The sequence below is a fragment of the Dermacentor albipictus genome, chromosome 1, assembly GCF_038994185.2.
Source record: "Dermacentor albipictus isolate Rhodes 1998 colony chromosome 1, USDA_Dalb.pri_finalv2, whole genome shotgun sequence".
NCBI classification, from domain to species: domain Eukaryota; kingdom Metazoa; phylum Arthropoda; class Arachnida; order Ixodida; family Ixodidae; genus Dermacentor; species Dermacentor albipictus.
Window position 1 is genome coordinate 34,157,483 of NC_091821.1, and position 20,510 is coordinate 34,177,992.

At 45.6% G+C, this 20,510-nt stretch overlaps 1 protein-coding gene across 1 annotated transcript; it reads left to right on the forward strand.

The window, feature by feature from the left end:
• On the forward strand, positions 1–20,475 carry LOC139060825 (uncharacterized). Its single transcript, XM_070540035.1, has 4 exons — positions 1–167; positions 12,084–12,450; positions 14,422–14,715; positions 19,312–20,475. Exons 2-4 carry the CDS (start codon positions 12,106–12,108, stop codon positions 20,380–20,382), a joined length of 1,710 nt encoding a protein of 569 aa, XP_070396136.1. The 5' UTR covers positions 1–167; positions 12,084–12,105; the 3' UTR covers positions 20,383–20,475.
• The last annotated feature ends 35 nt before the right edge of the window (positions 20,476–20,510 follow it).

Below are 20,510 nucleotides of genomic sequence, written 5' to 3' on the forward strand. Positions count from 1 at the left end.
CGTCACTGCCAAGGCGTCAGCGACCAATGGAACCGAAACGGATGCCGCCCTCGAGATTGCGCTTTTTGTTCGTCAGCAGCTCCGGCGAGTACAAAGGAAGCAGCCGCGGAGACCTTGTATACAAAGCCTGCCCTGACAAAGCGGATCCCACCACATCGGCGCCAAAGGTGAGTTTCACCGCGTCCGCGCTGTACTATATTTACCCAGAAACCACGCGAGCCGCTAGGGCAACTACACTTTCTTTGAAGCCAAGAGATGGAATAGTTCACACGACCGATTCGCTGTCAAGTTGGAAAACGGAGGTTAAAATGCACTGGTGCTGTGGCCAGCCATTCCCCGTAGTTATTGTTGTGTGCTTCCTGAAGTCCAGAATTTATTTTCAAGTCTTAAATGCGCGTATGAACGTCTCCCACACTGAGAATGAGCTAGCAGTTTTTTAATCGATCCCACTGTGATTTTTTTTTCTGAGGTGTCAGAACTGAGACGAAGAGTGGGAATAACTCCCATGCACCCCGATTCACACTCCGCGTCGAGGTAACTGCAAACGTCAAATTTACACTAGGACTAAATTAGCGGGAATGCGAAGGAAGATGACCAAAAAGAAGGAAAAAAAAACTATGAACTTATTAAGGTTATACTTATGAAGGAATTTATGTGCCATTAGAATTCGAAATTAGTGCGTAAAAAAGCTTAGTTGACCCTGGGTGAATGTTTGTCATCAAGAAATGGCCACGAGAAATTGTCTATATAAAGCCTAGTACATTTTTTGAAAAAGGAGCAGGAGGCAGGCCGCTTGTGATCATGAAAAGGAAATCGTCATCCGCCGGACGGCAGCAATCAGCTACCTGGAAACCCCGTACGGGTTTTTCAGAAGAAGAATCCCAGTTAAACAATGCGTCCTTGGAAACCCATACTCGCGGACAGAGAAGGGGGGCTGAGAATTTCAGGTGGTTTACAATTGATGTTTCTGCAAGAACTCCCCCCTGCCCTCCCCCCCCCCCCGTTCTGCATTTCCACAAAACTCATTTGCTTGCAGCTTGTGGGGTCTCGTATCGGCGTTAAAACACATATTCAACTTATTTCTGGCCTAAAGCAACGAATACTGCAAGTACAAAAGCGGACGTTTGTATTGCCACATAATGTCTCCTACATCGCTGTCTTAAATATGACACGTTTTGATAGTTCACCGCATGCAAAAGAGTGAGCAGTCTTTTTCGAGAATGAAGGCCAGCGAAGCAATGAAAACCTCTTTTCTTTTTTCCTTGGCTGGGACGCAGTGTCACAGTGAAATGAAGATAGCAACGATGACGGCAACACTGGCAAACACGCCGCTGTCACCTTCTGCGCATAAGGTCGCTAATATGACGGATCCCAGACTTTTTGAGAGGGAAAATAATGTGATAAAAATTGATTCGTCCACGTTTTGGCGGTGATTAGGTGGCTTAGCGTTTTATAGCTAAGTAGGAGGTTGCGAGTTCAATTCAAATCCGCGAAGGCCACATCTTGATGTGGGCTGAATGCAGAAACGCTCGTGTAACACGCTTTGGGTACACGTCAAAGAGACCTAGGTAATTAAAGTTAATCCGATGCCCCACTACGGTGTTTCTCGAAGTCCGTGTCTCACTTTGCGACCGTTATAAGCCACATAAATCAATCATTTCTTGCGCGAAGTGAAGTTATGCGCTGACAGGATAAGCTCCAGCTTTCTTATAGTATTAATTTCTCTTTAGTCGACTGTCAAATACATTGAAAGGATTTCATATATGTAGCAGTTTCAACCCCGTTCAGTTATTCGCAAGACTTCCAGAGAATGAGGTTGCATAGCCTCTGAGAGGTTCTGCAACATCTTCTGCTCTCAGCTAATACACATTCATCGTGGCGAGACTAACAACCCATATTGTGAACTTTTCAAAAGTAGCGTCATCGTCGAATAGGAGGCAGATCATACTATTTATATGCATCTCTTGTGTTGGTGGTGATGTATACGGTTTGGCTATGAGAGCGATATCGAGGCCGGGATGAATGTTCCAGACGGCGGCAAGTTTCGTTTGTGGCTTTCAGAGCATCAGCAATATAAGGAAACAAAGAGGGGGAAAAAAACGAGGAAATGTGAACTGACCAGAAATTAATGAAAATGCCACGAATGAATTGACGGACGAAATAATGGAATTCACAAACATGACCGCAGTGCTACGTCGCGCTGAAAATGCACGTGTTTTAAAACCCCGCGCGTTAGACAACCGACTAGCGGAAAATGAAGGCACGAACAACGTCACACTGAACCCCTCCGAGCGGAAAGACTTCTTGGCAATTGAAACGGAGGCCCACGAAAAATAAGTGCTAATGCTGTGCTTGTACCGCGCTCTTCTTCTATCCCATCGTTACTTCAAAAGGACAGATTGATGGACTAGTTGGCATGGCATCGTGTACAATGCAGCGCCGACGGAACGCTAGTCTATTCCATTATCTTCTGGGAAAGAATTCGTCGGCCTGACGGGCAGGTGTCTTAACAAGCGATTGCGGGAACATTAGAATATCTGCATTTTGCGAGCTGAGGATGTAAGCCTGTGTTTCATCGCACACATGGTCAAGGAAGCTGATCAGCTAACTAGGAAAATCAAAGAAGCCACAGAGATTAACAATAGAAGTGATAATTGTTTCAGTCGCTCGCCTATTGTCTTGCCAGGAAAAGAAATCCTGTTCATGTCCCAATAGTTGCTTGCAACGGGTGGTTTTGCTGCGTTGTTTAATTTGCGCTCTTTTCTATATTCGTTTTGTTGTGCGCTGACATATATATATATATATATATATATATATATATATATATATATATATATATATATATATATATATATATATATATATATATATATATATATATATATATATATATATATATATATATATATATGTATATATACCGTCCTTTCATGCAAAGGAAAAATAAAGGTATTGAAATTGAAATAGAAAAATCACGTGTGATAAAATGCTCACATGTTTTCGTCGTCGCATGACTATCTTTCCGTCGCCTTGCATGTTTCGTTTGCGCTACATTAAACATGACCATCATTACGTCCCTCATTTTTAAGTCTTACCCACATAAATGCCCAGCCTAGTACATTTGACACTGACTCGCAACTCAGGCATCGAATTTTTACTGCGTCCGTCTTGGATATGTCGTTTCACATACAGATTGCCTTTTCTGTAGCCGCGCAATTAAATGGGTTGATTACAGAATTAGTAATTCTACTGGGAAATATAGTGCATTGGTTGTGATGCATAGTGGAGGGCGAAATATTTCTGCAAGGTATGTACTTTATGGGAAACTTATATTTTTTTGAAGCAAATGAAGAAAGGTGTTTCAATTTGCTCGGCTCATTATCTCATAGAATGATAAGATGACAAATTTAGTCAATGGAGCAGAGAGATAACAGCTCTAGATGGTGTATTCTGTCGAGAAGGGGGTTAGTCGTTCTGCCTCGAACTCCCATGACATGAATGGGACCTTGCTTTACACACACTACGAAAAAGAGACCGTGCCATGGTATTCCGGTAAAAGAGTCCCTGTGATATGTATCGATGAATGTACATAGCTGCAGACTGAGATTGTATACACAAAGCATGATGGAGAACCGCAGCTTGGCTGGCTCTGAGTGACGCCACGACAAGCCACACTATTGTCAAGTTTCTGCATCTAACTGTTTTCTTGAGAACGACCAGCGGCGCCGTTCCATTTCGTTTTCAGCAACCTGACACACCTCGAAAAGGCTGCGATATGTGAGAAACAATCCTTCGCTTTTCGAAAATCCAGCTGCGACATAAAGCATATCGTTAATCGCTTGTGACGCAGCAGAAAATGGGAATGCAACAGGACCGCTTTCTGCGTTACTATAGACAGCTATTTCATTAACTTTGTGTAAAACCTAGTAGTGCAACTGCCATGGTGTGCCATTCAGGAATTCTTGCCGAGGCCTACCGAGGCGATAACTGGCAGCGTTAGTAATGACTGAACGCCAACGCAGACGATGAGTACATACGCGCAGCTGCATGCGAGTTACTTGTACAGAAAGGCACCGGGAGGAAGTTTACATTGTGCGCCCACGACTTTGCATCGAATGGCTTTGGGCGCCGACGCGTGCGCAAGCAAACGGGAAAGGTCCGTGTATGCGTTAGCGTAAAAGCCAAGCCATCGTTTTATTTAAGCAGTAAACGGAAATCACAGCAGAAGCTCGTCTTACACCTCGTCGCACCAGCCCACAGCGCAAGAGAATAAGAAACAAGATAAAATTAACAGAGATACCAGCGCCCGTATCCACAAAAAGTTCCTACTCAAGAACTTTTCCGACTAGAATTTTCTAGCCACTCCTGGCACAGGGCATGTTAGTAAAGGCGACCAGCGAATGGCAAATAGCCTTCACGAACAAAAAGCTTTGTGAATTCGGCCTCATGTCTGCTGCGGTGCTCACAAAATTCATTCTAAGTGTAGGATTTCCTGTGCCACCAGGCTTCATGCTGAGATAGAAAAAAAATACAAAAACAGGCAAAATTCACAAAGGTTTTAGTGTTTGATTGATTTTTTTCTAATGCTCGTGCCCCGTCGCTAATAATACATGCAGCATCAGGATTGGCTAGAATTTGCTCCAGCGTAAGAGCTTTTCTTGAATACGATCCAGTCTGCTTGTTTCATTGGGCAACGCAATGACTTGGTCTTAATGGCAGTGCCCTAACGCGGTGATCATTCACCAGGAACACAGTTCATCCGCATGTTAAATGTAGAGGATGCATTTGTCCCCTTTTCTAGGCTTTTCATATGAGGCATACGTCGAACATAGTAGCAAACGTAACAAGGAAAGAGCCATGCGGAGCTCAGATAGGGAATACTTGCAATACACTTGAAACTTTATATCACGGGTCTCTTTTCTGCAGTGCAGATTAACGACGAATCACGTGGTCATACAGATTCAAGCGTTTGCCATAACTGATAACAGCCTCGACAGTTGAGAAACTGAACAACTTAACCCCTGTACATATGCGTAGGTTTTTCCATGTTAATGATACAATCAACCAGTTTCCAGTCATGTATCGTCTGAGCGGAAGGACAAACAGAAAACAGAGAAAAGTGACTATACCGACATTGTTCGTATATTATGTCTCACAAACACTAAAACGAACCTTTCATGTATTGCCTGCAGATACGCGATCGGCGATAACGTCGCTAATCATGCTCATTCCGACTATGCAGATCCGTGAAGAATGGTACGATTTTGAGCATGAGAATGAACCTCGTCCCGCTTCAAAATAACTATTTGGCGCCGTCAGCAGGTTCACACAAATTCATGTGCTGTTCATAAGTGCCGGAATCATTTTCACATAGCAATCCCAAATGCGTTCGCAGCCAACATTTGTCATGTCGGAAATGGCCCTTAGCAATTCTCTGCGCCACTGCGCAGCAGCCTGTTTTGCCGGAATTGTTTTGGCCGATGAGCCTCGTTTCTTATAGGGAATAATGACTCTGTGAGAAACGGTGTCTTTTGGCAGAGCTGAGAGGTGCCCTTAAGAGATACGCAGCTTGTTGTCGCCGCTAGGAAGGAAAAGACACCGACAACTGTACCCTTCCCACGACTGTCGTTCTTTCCGAAAGGAAAATTTTGCCAAGTTCACGCGCCTTTCACCCCGGAGGGCAGAGTTACTTTCTATGTTACGAGATGACTCGAAGTGTTTATTCGCTTATACGAGCAAGGACACTACAAAATGCGAATGTTGCTGGCTGGCGCATTGCCACCACAAGACGGGCGTTTCTTACCGGTCCTCGCGCTTCCTGAAAGCCTATCTCATGGATTTATCAATCACCTGGATTTGGTGACGTCCTAACTTTGAAATTGTCATTGGTAATGTTTGAGTTCGAGCATTTTTCCCATAAAATGCACGTTGCGAAAATTGTGAAGCATAGTATAAAAATATGTTCTACTTAAGAAGCTCGACTGGCCTTGCTTCCCAGACAACTCAGCAGTGAACGACGACAACAAGGCATCTGTGCTCAAATTTGTAGTTAAAAGATAACTACGAAGTTTTACAGACCCATTAAACAATACAACAAGAAATAACGTGTCACACTCCAAGATAAAATTAACAAAAGGAAATAAAGGAAGAGATATGGCCATCATAAGTTGAAGTACATTAAGTGTAATTTGTATCCTTACAGATAATAAGTAATCCTATGACCGTCAACTTTCGTCCCAGAAAACGCTTTAAAAGGGACCTTCCTGAATTAAAATGCCTATAGTAGCTAATAATAAAAAGCTAGCAAACTCCTGTCTCAGTATGCACAGAATTGGTACATTGTCACAGCAGAGTTGTAATGCTGACTTTCTTGAAAAGCTAGTAAACTCTACTGTGTGAGCAGTATACTGTGAAAAATGATGCAGTAAATAACGGGAAATACATTGACAGCTCGATTTCCAAGAGTTTAACCGTCAAAATGACAGCGGGCCGTCATTTTGTAAGGTGTACACCACGACGTATTGCACATGGCAGGCAATCGAATGGCGTTATTATAAGCAATTTCTTTTTTTATGTGGTATTCTCGACTCTCTCCTTCCATTTTTGTTCACAGTGATGGAAACGACTTGTCGGAATTACGACGTTGGCTTATAAAAAATGATTAAAACATTACCATTCATGTGACGGCTGGTTTTTAGAGTATAGCTAAACGGAAAGGTTCAACAACTGGTAAGTAAGACAAGTTAATTTTGTGAGGTTGTGGAAGGGAGAGTGCGAGTTTCATTCTTTAAAGAAGAAAAAAATAATGAGGTGTGGTTAGCTTACCGGCAGTGAGGTAGCAATGGTACACTCTAGAAAAAAAGAAAAAGAAAGACCAGAGAAAGAGAAATTGTGGGACAAGGTAACATGCTTTTGCGGCTTAGGGTGGCGTTAGGGCAAGGAATCCACCAAGCCCATCGACGAGTACGTACAGTGGTAATAATGAAGGAAAAAAGGGTGTTTTCGCTTAGTTCCACGGCTCCAGTTACGGAAGCCAACTCCATGCAGGAGCAAGTTGAACATCTGAGTCCACATCGGGACCCTCGGCCCTTCTGCACGAAAATCTCCGCATTTTATACCGTCGTCTTCCCTACGCGAGTCGACTAGGGAGTCTGAAGACTGTCTAGCAGCAAATCGTAATCGTCGAATACGTTGCGATACCACGCCCATGCTATCGCAACGCTCCGCAGTAACCCCGCCTCCGAAGTCCGATGGTATGGTATATGCGGCAGGATAGCAACCTGTGAATGCAAGGTCGCCGTCGGTATTCGGTAGCATTTGAGGTTGGCCCCCTTCATCATTAGTTCAGGCAATCAGGTAGTGGTAGTGGCCTTTTGTGGACCCGTCATCAGTCGGTGTCGACGCTGCAGTGACGTCTGGATAGGCGCTGATGGAAGGGGGGGGGGGGAGGGGGGCTCGTGGCAAACATCTAATTAACGCCTTTGTGGTGTTGAACATGACAATGTGCTTAACAACGACAGCGACAACAGGCAGATGAAAGCGACTGAACAATTATTTTTCTCCGCATATGGCGCCGAAGCTATCTGAAAATAATGACATCATTGCATTATTGCTCTACATAAAACATTGATTTAGGTATATAACAAGGTAATGGAGTATGTTTGCTTTACAGTGTTTCCCAAAGTGTGGGACAAAATACATGGGCGTTCAGGTTACTTTTGTGCTTCAATGCATAAAAGAGCGTTTTGTTAAAAAGGTGAGTTGAACAGCCGATACTTAAGGCGAGTATGCTGGAGCATATCTCGAAATAGGTATCATTCTGGGAATGCATTCGAAGTGGATGCGCCTTAAAAACTCACCGGCTACAATTCGTAGATTGCAATATCTGCCGTAAATTAAGTTAGTAATTAAAGGGACCCTGAAACAATTTTGACGATTTTCTACAAACGTACTGAGTCGTTAGAGTAGGTCCTTCTGATCATTAATTGACACATCTAAGTGCTCCGCGTAAAGCGTGTAATTTATTATAAGGTTCTTAAAATGCACATCGCTGCCGATCGCAGCACACTGCTCGGCGAAATTTTAAGCCGCCCCTACCCATATGACGGAAATCACCCACATGACGTCAGTGGGGCGAACTATCCGATTGGCTGACGAGGGCGCGTGATCGATTATTTTTCCAACTTTATCGCAAACAAATGATGTTCGTAATAGTTGGAATGTTAGTTCATTTGTTTTTGTAAAAATAAAGTAACATAAAGAGAATACACAAGAACAATTTTTCAGTACACTTAAGCACTTCCGGCACACAACAAGTGTTGTCTGCTTGTGTTACAACGTGCTCCGTCTTTGACGAGAGCTCCGCCTTCAGTGTCGGTCTGTCTTTTCGCGAGCTCTATGATTCGTCTTTGCTGCGTTGTGGACTGCAAACGTAGCGACTGGCAATGTCAAGTTGCGACATCGTGTCCCTCTGCAAGCCAGTAGACGAGCGGACTAGCTGCAGCGCATCGGACTGCCGCTATCCGATCGGCGCCAGGATTTGCGCGATTGCAGCCGCCACTTTACACCGGAAGATTACTAACGCAATAGCGTTTCGCGAGTCCCGTGTTAGAGTAAACGCAAGCGCAAAGGGGACAGGGCCTGGCCGTGTCCCCTTGCGTGTCGTTTCAGGGGACGAACAGAAGCGCAAATGTGAATGGTCTGCACGGTGCAGCCAGCTGGTGGCATAGAGGTCAACCACACACAGTGGCTGTAACAAAATGCATTCTTCTTTGCTGGTGGTGTAAATTATTCGCAGAAGTGTAATCGTTAACACGTTGTTTTTGTAAATATTTAAAATGTTTTACACTTGCTTAGAGCAATGTTAGCTCTTTCTTTGGCTGGTTAAGCTCCGATCCAACGGGTGGCTGGACCATGGAGACCGATCAGGCAGCTCACGTACGTCTGCGCTAAAGTTCCTTCATCAGCTTGAGTTTATGCCTCCACCATTTGGTCGAAACGTTCGGCTAGTGGGTGATTACCGGAATACCAGACACGTTCGGCGCTACGACAGAATGATCGCAACGCACGCTACTTCGATAGCTCTCGCGTCGACGGCCAGAGGAGAGGTCTCGCGCTTTTGGGGGCGTGCTCCAAAACCAACGGAACTGGACGATGTGACGTCGCATCGTGGCGCAGAGCCAGTGAAGGCGGAGCTTAGCCCCTATCGCTCGCAGAACGAGTTGAGGGGGAAAAGCATGGCTAGGGAGGAGGGTAACTTGTAATCGCTTGTAGCTCCATTAAAGGGCCCCTGAAACGGTTCGGACAAATTTTGTAGACGCGTAGGGTACAGCTGAAGTAGAACATTCGCACCACAATTTAAGTGAAGCGTTACGTATTAATGGAGCTACAAGCGATTAGAAGTTACCTTCCTCCCCAGCCATGCTTTTCCTCCTCAACTCGTTCGCCGAGCGAGCGGGGCTAAGCTCCGCCTTCACTGGTCCTGCGTCACGATGCGACGTCACATCGTCCACTTCCGGTGGTTTTGGAGCCCGCCCCCGCCCGCGCGAAAGCTCTCCGCTAGCCGCTTGGCTGTCGACCCCAAGCGAGAGCTGTCGAAGCAGCGTGCGTTGCGAGCATTCTGTCGTAGCGCCGAACGTGTCTGGTATTCCGTTAACCACAGGCAAGCTGGTCATTTCGGCAAATGACTGGAGGCATAAACTCAAGCTGATGAAGGAACTTTGGCGTAGACGTACGTGAGCGGCCTGATCGGTCTGCACGGTCCAGACACTTGTTGGCGCAGCCCTTAACCAGCCAAACAAAGCGCTAATATTGCTCTAACCAAGTGTAAAACATTTTAAACATTTATAAAAACAACGTGTTGATGATTACACTCCTGCGAAAAATACGCACCAGCAGCAATGAAGAATACGCTTCGTTGCTTCGACTGTGTATGGTTGAGCTCTATGCCACCAGGTGGCTGCACCATGCAGACCATTCACATTTGCCCCTCTGCTCATCTCGGCACGTCCCGTTACGGCACAGTCAAGCGGCCAGACCCTGTCCCCTTGCGCTTACGTTTGCCCTAATACGGGACTCGCGAAACGCTAATGCGTTAGTAATCTTCCGGTGTAAAGTGACGGCCACAAACGCGAAAATCCTGGCGCCGATCGGATAGCGGCAGTCCGATGCGCAGCAGCCAGTTCGCTCGTACGCTGCCTTGCAGAGGGACACGATGTCGCAGCTTGACATATTGCCAGTCGCTACGTTTGCAGTCCACAAGGCAACACAGTCGAATCATAGTGCTCGCGAAAAGACTGAGACCAACTCTGACCGCGGAGCTCTGGTCAAAATGGAGTACGTTGTAACACAAGCACACGACACTTGCTGTGTGCCGGAAGTGCTTAAGGGTACTGAAAAATTGTTCTTGTGCTTATACTTTCTTTTTATAAAAACAAATTAACTAACATTCCAACTATTACGAAGATCATTTGTTTACCATAAAGTTGGAAAAATTATCGATCACGCGCCCTGTTCAGCCAATCAGATAGCTCACCCCACTGACGTCATATGGGTGATTTCGGTCATATGGGTAGGGGCGGCTTAAAATTCCGCCGAGCAGTGCGCTGCGATCGGCAGCGATCTGTATCTTTAAAGCCTTATAATAAATTACACGCTTTACGCAGAGCACTTAGATGTGTCAATTAATGATCAGAAGGACCTACTCTAACGACTCAGTACGTTTGTAGAAAATCGTCAAAAGCGTTTCAGGGTCCCTTTAATACGTAATGCGTCACTTAAATTGTGGTGCAAATGTTCTATTTAAGCTGTACCCTGCGCGTCTACAAAATTTGTCCGAACCGTTTCAGGGGCCCTTTAAGAAGTTAGCAATTTTTGTTAATTACTTGAACATGTGTTTTGATTTCTCGTGCAAGTAAATTTCGCCTCTCTGAATTATGGAGCTCAAGGACTGTTATCTGCAGTTGAAGATTTTTGAAGCTTCTGTAAAACTTAAAAATAATCACCATATATTTTGACGCCCTACTTCTCCCTATACCATGCTTCAGTGAGGTATAGAAGACACGTATTGTTTTCTTCTACAACAAATACGATGAGACGGATGAGACGACTTGCAGGAACAAGGTTACTTCACGTTTGTCGTGTTACGTTTGAGCAAATGCGTCTTCTACAACAACTGCCTGCAACTGAAGTTCAAAAGGTAGTCAAGCTCAAATTCTGCATGTGAGGTGTTTGTCATTTCATTGCGCGCTCCTTGGAATATGCCCAATCAACTCCCGTATGCATCTTTTCAGCCGCCTTCGGCCTCAGGTGAGGCGTTATTTCAGAAAAGCTTTGTCTTGGGAAACGATTGTTTCAATCACCGTATTGATATGAGCTTAAGTCAAATGGTCATAAATTTCTTGGAAAACCGGGTATGCCAATTAATCACACTTCAGCAAACAGCGCAAGAACGGGACTCGGAAGAGGAGCACACCAAGCCACTGTGTCGTGCGCTCTTTTTCTGTGTCCCGTTGTTGCGCTGTTTGCTGAAGTATGTGTTCCTACCAACAAGCCCGGCTAGCCACCATTTTGAATTTGAATTAATCTTTGTCGCTTGCTGCGAATTAAGCAGAAGCTGGATAAATGTATGAATACTTGCGAGCCAAGGCTACACAACAAATAGAAACTCGCTTACAACTTTTTGAAGCAGAGCATGTTAGTTCCTTTTTTAAAGATTGGTTTGAACTAAAGGGATTCTCGAATTACTGACGTCTCACTAATTGCGCGTTAACGGTATCAGACAGGTGTGCATGCAAACGCTTTTAACTCTGACTAACCATCTTACAATTTAAATGCGCAAGCAGCGTAGGCTTCAAGCACAAGTGCGCAGCCAACTGCCTCTTCCCAGCTACACACACATTGTGAATTCAGCCCCTGATCTACCGAAAATGGCGCCTGATACTTTAGTAACAGAGTGCCCTTTATATGAGTACGTAGTATTTGCTTTTTGTTTTTTTATACCGCTACGCCGGCGTAATCTCAAAGGAAAGCGTGTTTCTTGAATGACTCCGATAATCTGTCGTGAACATCGTAACCTTTGGCAGGGAGTGCGACTGGACACGGACGATGATCCTGCCGATAACCGCGCTGCGACTGGCGGTCGCGGCCGCCGTGGAGAACGTAACCACGCCGTTGCCGGGAGACTTCCCCGATGGCGACGTCATCATTTGGCGCCGAAGCGACGAGGGCGCCGATAACTCGTCGTGGCTGCCACCGCCCCTTCCGCCGTCCTTCCTTCCGGACAAAGGGGACGCGGGCTTCTCACCGGACTATAACACGCGAATAAGGCTGCCCCAGAACTCGACCGATGTGCTCACCGTCGCGGATATCGCTGAAATCGAGAGTATGCTCGTTAGGCTGAACGAGACAACGAACGGTACGTCACTGACCGACAGCGAGAAGCCTGCTGAGGTGAGTTCGAAAAGACGAGACCGTTGGAAGGCTGCTCCTGTGAGGGATTTAAAGTGAGCGGGTTATATTTGAATGTTAACGTAAACTGTTACGTTGGTCACGCGGGAACGAGTGCCGCCGCTCTGCAATTGTCCGGTTAGCAAGAATACACCAATTTTCGACTGGGGCCATGTGCTCAAGACTGAGCGGTACAACGACACACAACCGCGCGTGCATGTTTAGGTGGGTGCGTTGCGTGCGTGCGTGCGCGCGCGCGCACACGCACACACGCACACACACACACACACACATGAAGGACAGTAGTTATCACAGACGGGAATGAAGAAATAAGGGGCAAGCACTGAAGAACTCGATTGGGAAAAGGGTAAGGGGGATAGGTGGGGGGAGGGGGGGTCTGCAGAAAAAAAAGACACACAATGAAAGTCAATACAGCTTATACTAAATTGTAACGGATTTCGTTGTACAAACCACATTTTTCATCGAGATAATGGCAATAAATCGATGCCCCACACAATTCGAGGCAGAAAGAAAAAGACATATTCTTAGCGTTGCAAGCACGGTATTACGTATACGTAACAACCGGGTGAATCTAAAGGGAAACAAGGTAATAGGGGAAGCAACTCTTTGTACAAGGTGCGTTCATCTAAACAATAGCAACGTTATAGGTATGCATGATGAAAACATGGTAGCGAATTATTCGCAAGAGACAATAACCGACAAAACGGTATTAATGACGAAGAGTAATAAGCATTCTTATAACTATATAACTGCTATTCACACAACTATTTTTCAACTCTTGAGAGAGAGGTGCCTGAAGATGCGGTGCTTGAAGCCCCATCGAAGTTATTACTCTCTGCCAACGCAATAAGAAACTATAAAATTTAAAGCGGTGACAAGCTACGCAACCGCGCAAGTGGACTGTTAACGCAAGTGACCCCACTAGACAACGACTGAATGAAAGCTTCAAGGAGCACCTCCACTTAAGAACTATACGCTCAAAGTGCGCGTAGAAATACCAAGTTCAGTAATTTGCATTGAGCCTTGTCATAATGATCAGTATATCAATCATATATTTATATTTGCAAAGGAAGAAATGGGATGCTAATTTCTTCAAGATTTAAAAGGCACATTGGGAGAGGTATTGCAGGCTTTCAAGTATATATTTCTGCCGTTAATTATAGAACGGAGGCTGTCTTTAATCGATACAAACTGTTAATGACTGTACCACAAATTTGACTTGCAATGACAAAAAAGTTATGGCTGTATCGGCGTATTTTTAATGCAATTCCTGTGCGCCTGTCTTATGCGCAAAAGCAACAGCTGACATTACCGTCACCTCCATCTCCTTTCCTTTCTTTCTTTCTTTTTTTTGCCATTTAATGCGAAAGCTTCTTGTTCTCCCGTCAGCGGCCCCAGCTTGGTGTCGATGCTATTTCTTCACTGAAGACAGTGATAAGTTGATACGTAAACATATGTAAGTAAGAAATGTGGGCCGAGTCACCCGAAAAGAGTTTGTTGAAAAGCACACAGTTGTTGCCTTGGAATTCGTGTCAATGCAATTAATTCGTTTGTGTCGATTCATTGCAGAAATTACAAACTATGAGCGAAATGTACAGGTTATAGTCCATTTGTTGCGGCTGAGCAGAAAAGCAAAATCGGTTCAGGGCATTAGTAAAAGTTCTCCTAGTTTTACTCAGACGAAATTTATCAACACTTCGGAGAGCATATTTTTGTTCCTCTTCGCACTGATTTCGCGCTCGACATTTATCGAGCATTTGACCAACTTTTGGCAGTGTTCATAAAACGTGGTGAAGACGAAGATGGAAGGATCACATAGGACAAGACGGGCGGCCTTCTTGTCGTATGTATTCCTTTCGCCTTCGTCTTTAGCGCGTCATATGAACACTGTCCAGATGGACCAGCTCGCCCAAATCAACGTGTTGTTGCGACCAACTTTTGTTTTATTCGCAGCGCGTTCGACGCTCGATCGACGACGAATACGATGAGGAAGACGATGACAATTCCATCCCGTCGTCGAAATCTCAGGCGAGTCCAGAGATTTTTCCACAGCGTACGTCCGCTCCTGGCTACTCGGGAGACGCTCAAATGAGGCCAGCGCCGCAGATGGACGACGCATCTTCGGATTTCTTCGGCAAGTTCCTCGACGGCCTCAAGGATGCAGATCATACGGAGGAAACTCCCGCCGCGCTAGCTGAGCCCGAGTTTGCCGCGACATCCTCGGCGAAGGACACAGACGATGAGCAGGTAAAGCACGCACGCACGCACGCACGCACGCACGCACGCACGCACGTACGCACACACACACACACACACACACACACACACACACACGCACACACACACACACACACGCACACACACACACACACACGCACGCACGCACACACAGACATACACACGCACGAACACACACACACACACGCACAGACATACACACGCACGTACACACGCACACGCACGCACATATTCCTCACTAATGAATAGCAAGAATATTAATAGTACCTAGCCTACGCTATATCTCTCTAATTGATATCAACAATATTATTCACTTAATATCTTCTCAGTTTACGAAATTCCGTTGAAGTTTCCTTCCCTTCCAAACCAAACGAAGCCATGATACAGGGTTGAACTATATCACCTGGGACCAACAAACCAATCAACCTGGCAAAGAACATTTCTGTGAATAAGGGTCGCGAAGATAACCTTCTTGCGTCCCAAATGCTGACGAGTCTGTAGACCTTTGAATATTTAATACAGTTCACCAGTAATTATCTATTAGTGAAATAAAAAATAAGTTTATTCGTTCCCCTTGCTGAGATTTCGAGCTTACAAAAAAAAAAGGAGGGCACAGCACATTATCTAGTTGGTGAAAGTTCCTTTCTGAGCGCATCCATTTGTTTCGTATTTTCTAAGTATACCGTCTTTCTTTCTTTTAATCTCTGAGAATGTATTTTTATACTGAATTGAAGGAATAATAATAAGATACCGCGAGGTTTGTATTATGGCTGCTGCTGCGCATTTTTTTCCCTCTGTTGAATACGGAGAGGGAAGATCGCTCATTTGTTTTTGCATTCTCAATGCAGCAGACTTTAACGAGAACCAGGGCCCACATTCACAAAAAAGTTCTTGCTTTAAAATTGTGTGTAAGAACACATTCCAGTCAAGTGGCACATCAGGCATGTCATTATTGGAGAGTACCCAGGTCAACGTAAAAAAAAAAACGCGTATACGAACTAAAAACGGTTTTATTGCGCGCCAGAACAGTAGGCACGTCAATAAAGACTATCAAATGTTCAACACACAGGCCTGTACGACTACATATGCAGAAAACTGCGAACGAAGTTTATGGGCTATATGCTGCTTTAAACTTGGATCGACGTATTATTAGGATCGCAATCTCAGAGAAATGTTGCGAGTGCAAGAAAAGTATAAATGTTCGTGATTAGGCGTGGCCCCAGTGCCTTCGAAAGCACGTGTTTGTCAAAACCGAGGGACTGTTCACCGCACCTAAGGACAGCGATTTCAGCGCGTACAATTATCTCAAGTTATGTTGAAGGAACGAGACCAAAAAATTATTCGCTAAACCTTTTCTTGCTTGCGCTCACCTGTTTTCTTTCTGTCACGCATTAAAGACAGTTTCAAATGCACATTTCACATGGCGTTACATCGTCCCAAGTACGCCTCCGTGCCTATCGCAGCCGTGTATTAGATACGACACTCTCAACTTATCTTCCTGTTTCTTTTTGAACACAAATCTTATCTTTTCCGCGTCGAGTGCGTTTCTAGCCTCTTTCGTCGGCCGAGCCCGGAGACAGTGCAACCTAAATATGTGAGCCGATATACGTCATTGGGTTTGTGCGTGTGTGTTGTCGCTGAGGCCGCTGGTCGCCGTGGTGTTTTTAAAACATGCACAAAGACGCTTGTCAGCACTGATTGCTCTCCTGTTATTTACAATAATGGCATTTTCGTTGAGGTGTATACTGGCGCCCACAAAATTATTCGTTTTTCACGTCATTCTAACCACTCGCCATGCCGCATTCTGTAATGAGCAGTGGCGCTGACATGGCGAAAGTTCGTCCAGTCGATCAGAACGTACGCAGGTGTCAGTCGCAGACCGTATGATTCGGTTGCCAACAGCTCACAGTGATCGCCACGAATTCCATTCGTAATAACACCTGTGGCTTGCGTGTTTCAGAGAAATTTGACGCATTGTAATAGTGGAATGAATGGTGTGAGTAAATCTGGGGCATATAGGCCTAAGCAGATCATAAAGTTAGCCATAATCCTTATCTGCATGCATGGTAAAACAATTTAAAATCAAATCCTGTGGTTTTACGTGCCAAGATCACGATCTTATTATGAAACACGCCGTAGTGGGGGGGACTCCAGATTAATTTTTACCACGTGGGGTTTTTTAATTAGGTTGGCCCGAATGCACGGGACACGCGCGTTTTTGCATTTCGCCCCCATCGAAATGCGGCCGCCCGGGTCGGGATTTGATCCCGTGACTTCGTGCTTAGCAGCGCAAACCATAGCCGCTAGGCCACCGCGCCGAGACTGCATGCGTGGTGATCATGCTACTTAAGTCAGTAGGGTTATTGGAGGCATTGAAAGTTCTACTATGGTTTCTCTTTAGTGGGATGTTAACAAAGCAACTAAAATGTTTGATTGCGGATCCAAACTAGACCAGCGTATGTATTTAGGCAGCCACCTGCGCAGTGCCCTTAAGATTTTTTGGACCTGAATTGTAAGTTGCGCTGCGAGAAATTTGATGAATACGATGTCTACGAGAAAATGCACATTTATGCAAGAAATATGCGATGTACCTCAGCTTAAAGGATTGAAAGCAATGAGGTGTCAAGGGGTATATTCATCACGATGTCAAGATGAATTTTGAATAAGAGGCCTAATCTCTGCATTTCTTTAAAGTCCTCTCGCTTAGAGCTCCGCCGACTTATTTATTACCTTTATTTGTGTATTTCCTAAAAAAACTTAGATATGAACACTTTTTTTTTCTTTTTACTTTAAGTGTGTGACTTATTAACGTCTTTGTCAAATGAAAATTTATTACCTTAGCGTTAATAACACGAAATGTAGTCTAACCATTGGCGACATTTATATACACTCAATAGTGAGGCTGTCCAAAACGTTTTTTGGTTTTCCTTTTCATTTATTATTATTATTTATTATTATTATTTTTTTTTTTTGCAGAGAAGAGTTAAAGTGGCCAGGCAGGATCCGTTAACGAACTTCAATGTACTTTCGTATGTATGTGAAGTGGAAGGGGATAAAAGAAAGCCTCTGATGATTTTTTTTTATTATTAAATAATTACTTCAACTCGTTTTATATAAACGCAGTCATGGAGATTGGACAATTGCTGTTCTTACTTTTTGCCACCTTCTCTCATTCAGATTTCTTAGGACGCCGGTAGATTCAGCTCTCTGCTGACTAACTGATCGGGACGGGTACGCTCGATACGCTGACGAATCACGTCGCTGTGCCTTTCTGCTTGTGTCGCGCGGGCCGACTCTGGTGAGGCGCCAGCAAATTGCCGCCCGCCTCTCATTTCATCCACTATTCTGTTGTCCATTGTAATAGCTGCACGAGTCCTTCAACTTGCACCTAAATTTTAATCTGTGGCTTGTCGGTCCATACCTGAATGTGCCTGAGGTAAAAAAAAACAAAAAAAAACTAATAGGTGTCCCGCATTATTCGAACCTTGTTCTGCCACATGAGAGCTGAGAGCGAAATACTGCAGAGCCGCGCCAGTCGCTCCTCGCGGTTGTTTCACTATGCGTTCCCTTACGATGTACAGGGGTATCGCAACAAGTTCCCAAGGAGGCACGAATCGCTCCGGATGTATATCGCGTATGAGGTTTCTCAGTTTGAGTCGTATTCCGTGGGAGGGCGCAAATGCAAAGAGCTGGCTGCCGTTGACGCGCCTACGTCGATATGTTGCAACACATTACAGTGGTAAAAGCAGCACTTCGTGCTTGAGTTACGTAAAGCGCCACTGATTGCATATACTTAAGTATGTATAACTGCCACTTACTCTCGCTTTTTCGTATATTGTATGTGTCTAGTCTCTTTCGTGAACCAAACACGTAGAAAAAGCAGTTGGAAAACATGGTCTTATATGTGGCACGGGGACCGCTGGTCACTGGAATGTTCTGAATTCATACAAATATATATTAAATAAAGAAAATTATACGATGGCCTGATTCAAACAGAGGACCTCTAGCACAGAAGCCCATACTGTAATAATTTCGCCCCGGACCCAGTGCCCCACAATAACATCGTAGTTTTCCCACGTAAGACTTCAGAAATGATTTAAAATTATTTAACGTGTACTCATACTTCAAAATGTGGGCCAATATCGAAAACAGTGCAGTGTACAAATATGGGCTGACTCCAAAGATATAGCGCTGTAAAAAAAAAAATTAGGCAGTCCGACGCTCCTCCTACTCCCCCCTTTGGAGTGGTGACGTCATAGAGCACTTTGTGGGAAAAGTGCGCCAGAGCAGCGCGCCGTCGTCTGTTCATCGATGGCATGCGGCGAGCACGTCAACTGATTCTATATAGGGAAACAAAGCTCCGCATGAGCAGAGTTCTGTCTGCGGCGGGTGCTGTGAATCACGCTAATGCGTCAGCCACCAGCTGTCTCTCGCGATCTCCCGATTAGAGAGTCAGTCGCGCCACCCTTTGCTCCGTTAGCGAATTGTCGAGACGAATTGTCCGCGCCAGCCAATATGTCACGAAATGAAAACATGTGTAGCGCTACTCTCAAATTTCGCATTATGGAGTACCGTGATCGTCGGTGAATTTTGTTTTCTCTTTAGGTGCGAGACCGCCGCCAGGCCACGCCCACCCTTCCAGTAACGTCAACAAACGATGATGTCGCGCAAACTTCAGGGGCCTCTCTAGAGCCAACCACCATTGCACCTCTGGAACAGTCAACTCCTGCCGTTCCCGAGGCAACCACTATTACATCTCTTGAAGTGACTACTCTCGCTGTTCCTGAAGCAACCACCATTGCAGCTCCTGAACCAACAACTTTCGCTATTCCTGAAGGAAGCAGTGAACTCCCCCAGTCAACTTCTCTGGCTACCGAGAAGGCTGCGGAGCAGCCGGGTCCGTCGACCACTCCGCCTGAAGTCGTACCAGAACAGCCGGTCGCGGAATACCCTTCGCACCCAATCCCACCGAACGATTTCTTCTCGCAGGGCTTCTATCCTCCAGGCTACTTCCCGCAGGGTTTCTACCCGCAATACCCGCAAGCTGCCTACCCCCAGTACCCTCAAGGTGCCTATCCGCAGTACCCACAGTACCCTCAAGGCCCTTACTCCCAGTACCCGCAAGGCTTCTACCCCAACCCAAGCGGCATCATAGATCCCGGTTTCGCACCCGACCCAAACCGTCAACGTCTGCAGCGGGTTCGCGAAGAACAGAGGCGGAAAGGCGTTAGACAACAACCATGGCAACCACTCGCACATGGTCCCTGGCAGGGCTACCCTGGTGGCTCTGGAATCATCGACCCAGGATTTGCACCACAGCCAGTGGACCCGCTACTGCAAAGAGCTCTTGAGCGCCAGAGGCAGCAAGGGGGTGGAGAAGCACCCGGCGCGCAGCAAGGGAACCAGATGTCTCCAGAACCACAGCTGAACATTGTTTATGCAGATGGTGGAGCCCAGGGGTATCCTCCGAACGCGCCATTCGGTGACCAGGGAGTAGCAGCGCCGCGTGTGGAGGATACTCTCATTCAGCAAACGCAAGACCAAGCAAGACAGCAGGAGCAGCAGCAAGAACAGGAGAGGCCATCGGCTCCCCAAGTGGAAAACGAGAATTCGCCAGAGGCCGTTACCACTCAGCAGCCTGTTGCTTCAGCGGTGGCCGACAGTAACCGGGAGTAGGAAGGGGTGCATCAGAGGCGCCCATGCCTTCGGCATATTACCGTACCACAGTAATGTTTGAGCCGTATCCCAAATAAAGATTGATCGAAAAGATGTGCTCCTGTCAGCAGCGGTTGGAAGAGACTGTC

Bases quoted from the DNA above. Each gene is read 5' to 3' on its own strand.
- LOC139060825 (XM_070540035.1), top strand. From the start codon at position 12,106: ATGATCCTGCCGATAACCGCGCTGCGACTGGCGGTCGCGGCCGCCGTG. The intron at 12,451-14,421 runs GTGAGTTCGAAA...TTTTATTCGCAG, and splicing joins ACAGCGAGAAGCCTGCTGAG to CGCGTTCGACGCTCGATCGA. The intron at 14,716-19,311 runs GTAAAGCACGCA...TTTTCTCTTTAG, and splicing joins AGGACACAGACGATGAGCAG to GTGCGAGACCGCCGCCAGGC.